Source organism: Cyprinodon variegatus, unplaced genomic scaffold (genome assembly GCF_000732505.1).
Source record: "Cyprinodon variegatus isolate N-32 unplaced genomic scaffold, C_variegatus-1.0 Scaffold897, whole genome shotgun sequence".
NCBI classification, from domain to species: domain Eukaryota; kingdom Metazoa; phylum Chordata; class Actinopteri; order Cyprinodontiformes; family Cyprinodontidae; genus Cyprinodon; species Cyprinodon variegatus.
The window spans coordinates 21139-23990 of NW_015151350.1; the positions used below are offsets into that span (position 1 = coordinate 21139).

At 41.2% G+C, this 2852-nt stretch overlaps 1 protein-coding gene across 1 annotated transcript in view; it reads right to left on the reverse strand.

The window, feature by feature from the left end:
* Positions 1–348: 348 nt before the first annotated feature.
* Positions 349–2852, reverse strand: part of LOC107099685 (regulator of G-protein signaling 1-like) — a 14658-nt gene continuing 12154 nt past the window's right edge. The window contains exons 5-6 of the mRNA XM_015397911.1: positions 792–958; positions 349–716 (exon numbers count right to left, since the gene is read on the reverse strand). Coding sequence (XP_015253397.1) covers positions 546–716; positions 792–958 — 338 coding nt within the window. The 3' untranslated portion in view covers positions 349–545. The remainder of the gene's footprint in view (positions 717–791; positions 959–2852) is intronic.

A 2852-nucleotide genomic window follows, 5' to 3' on the forward strand; every position in this document is an offset into this window, starting at 1 on the left:
CAGCCATGCTGGGTTGTTATGAGCTGCAGCTCTGCATTGTTTATTTCTGAGCCCTGGATTGGAATCAAACTGAAGTTGTTGTATGTTTTACAGCGTCTTTAATAGATAATGATTTATAGAATGACGCTGCTGTGGTGTGTTGACGCTGGTCTAACTGGTTGGCTCATGAATGTCTCTAAATAAACCAAAAGGGCTGCCCTGAAAATGCTTTTTTAAAGTGGGAACATTTGTACAACCTGTGATCCAGAACATCTATCTAGATGTAGATATAGAACCGATTATCACAGCTTAATTACATCAGTTATGTTTGCAGCCAATGAATGTACTCCAGCTAATAGTTTAAAGTCAGGCCAAACAGGTTTTGGTAACAAAACTTTATTAATCTGCCTGAACTCAAACAAAAAGTGAATTTTTTCAGTGTCTCGATTTAAGTGCAAAACATTTACAGTGTCCGGTTGGCATCAATGCATTACTTTCCTCACAGTATTCGTTAATAATGGAAATCTCACACGCAGCCAAGTGTAGTTGGTTATTTTTACAGGCATCTACTCCGCCTCCTTTAGCAGAGACTGGTAGATGCTGGACTGGAGGAAGCGCGGGTAACAGTCGGTGTCCAGCAAAGAGTAGACCCTCTTCTGAGCTGGGAGCAGAGAGGTGTGAGAGGGCGCCTGCAGCAGCTGGAGGGTCAGGTCCCTGGTCTTACTGTCCAGGTTGACCTGGAAGAAAACACCACATTATTAATGAGTTTTCACCTGCTGAGTGAAGCTTTGCCAGCTGAACAAGGAGGGTACCTCACGAGGAGCGCCGCGTTGGATGTAGGTGGCGCAGATGTCTTTAGCTCTTCTCTGCAGGCTGAAGTTGTTGGAGGAGTGTCTGTACTGCTCACAGGCCAGGTAGAACTGGAGGTTCTCCTCGCTGAATTCAGAGCGCAGGAAGGCTCCAAACACAGAGACTCCAACTGGCAGCAGGAGAGAGAACCTTCAGTCATTTCATCTCACGTCACACATGTGCCAATGGCTGCTTTAACCCCTTAAGCCCAGAAGGTCTAGGAGAAATTGCACCAGAAATTACATATGTGGATTAAAGCAAGTTCAGCTCCCAGACTATAAATTGGAAATACAACTGTTTGTATTTGCGTGACAGAAAGATATTGAATATTTTTCAGGTGGAACCACTATTTTAAATGTCACCGTTTCTGATTTATAGGTGATTAAACAAAGAAAAAAATGAAAAATATTTAGCCTTGCCAAAGTTTCTTTCCAATTTAACCCTGCAAAACACCATTTGAAACTCTGGATAAACCCTCAGACCTTATAGATCCACATCTTGACTATAACTCAAGCAAATTTGGACTGAATAAGTTAAATCATGTTTGTTCCACAAAGGCTTTAGTGGCAAAATGCCAAAAGTGCAAAAACACATTTTCCACTCATAATCTGCTCAGACAAATATACTGATTTCCATTATTGAGGACCGTCTGCATAAGGAAAAGCATTTGCTCCTAAGATTTAGCCGTCGTTTCATTGAAATTTAGCAATAATATCACCAAACTAAATAGAAAATAAGAATAACAGAGCAGCTTATGTAATGAATGCCGTTTACATCACCTGAAGTGGTCACACAATGACCCCCGACCCCTACTTGGAAAGGTCTGAGCCTCTAGTTTCCAATGATGGCGGCCATTAGGGGGCGGGGCTAAAAATGAACACCTGCTGTTGCATTACTCCTGCATCAGGTTGAATTCTAAATCTCAATTTATTATGTTTACACGGCTATAAAACAAAACGTATTTGTGGAAAAAAATTATTTTTTAAACATATTTTAGAAATTTTAAAGCCCAATTTTAAAGGCGTGTGGATGAAACACCATGTGACTGTGTTTTGGCCATTTTTACAAATAGATAAACATGATCAGGTGTCAGTTGGGCCCTGTACCGGGACCACTGAGCTCCTAAAGACCACAGAAGCAAAGATAAAATCCCTTTGACCTCCTCTAATAGCCTTTGGTTGTAAAACATGTCTGACCAAAGCGGTTCAAACGTTCGTCAGCACCACGGACAGCAGACCCCATTTCAGAACCACGACAGAGAGCCAAGGTTGGGTTCTGCATCTTAACATAAGAGACCTCGGTTCTACAGCAGAATTAAAGATAGAAAATAAACTCAGGTGCCAAAAAAAAACCTTTGAGACGCCAGGATCCAAACCAAAGCCCGGCTTTGGTCAAACTAACCAGCCCTGATGATGCGTTCACTGGTAGTGGGAAAAGGCAGGTTAACCTGAAGCAACAGGAAGCTTTCCGACAGGCGTTTTGATATAGAAGTGGTTTCATTGACATATTTGTGGTGATTTGATTGTTTTTCTTTACCTGAAAGCAACCGGTACAAAAGTGAAACACGCTGTGCTATCCTGACCCGCTTTTCTCCACCTGAACAAATGCCACTGATACTGAAACGTGGGAAATCAAAGCAGTAAGAAAAACAGATTTACAGAAAACCAAGCAGAGGAAGAAAGCATCAACCTGACGTATCTGTTTGTCACTTCTATTTAACAACCAGGCTGTTTATAAAGGAAGTGATGCAGCAAACCCAGAGAAAGGAAAGGCTAAATTCTCTGTTTTAATTAGAGAGAAAATTACAGGAAGACTTTTCAAAGTATAATATGAAGTAATTTCAGGGGCTAATAATCAGCGACAACCGTTTTATTCATTGACATGTTGTTCTAAAGATGTTTTTAACATCATCTTATAAGTTGCTCTGTGTCACATCCTGAGGGAGGGGAATAATTTATCTGCATTTGGAATAAGGATGACAACTAGTTTGGCTGTGACTCCATCCTGGAGAGAAATATCAGCTG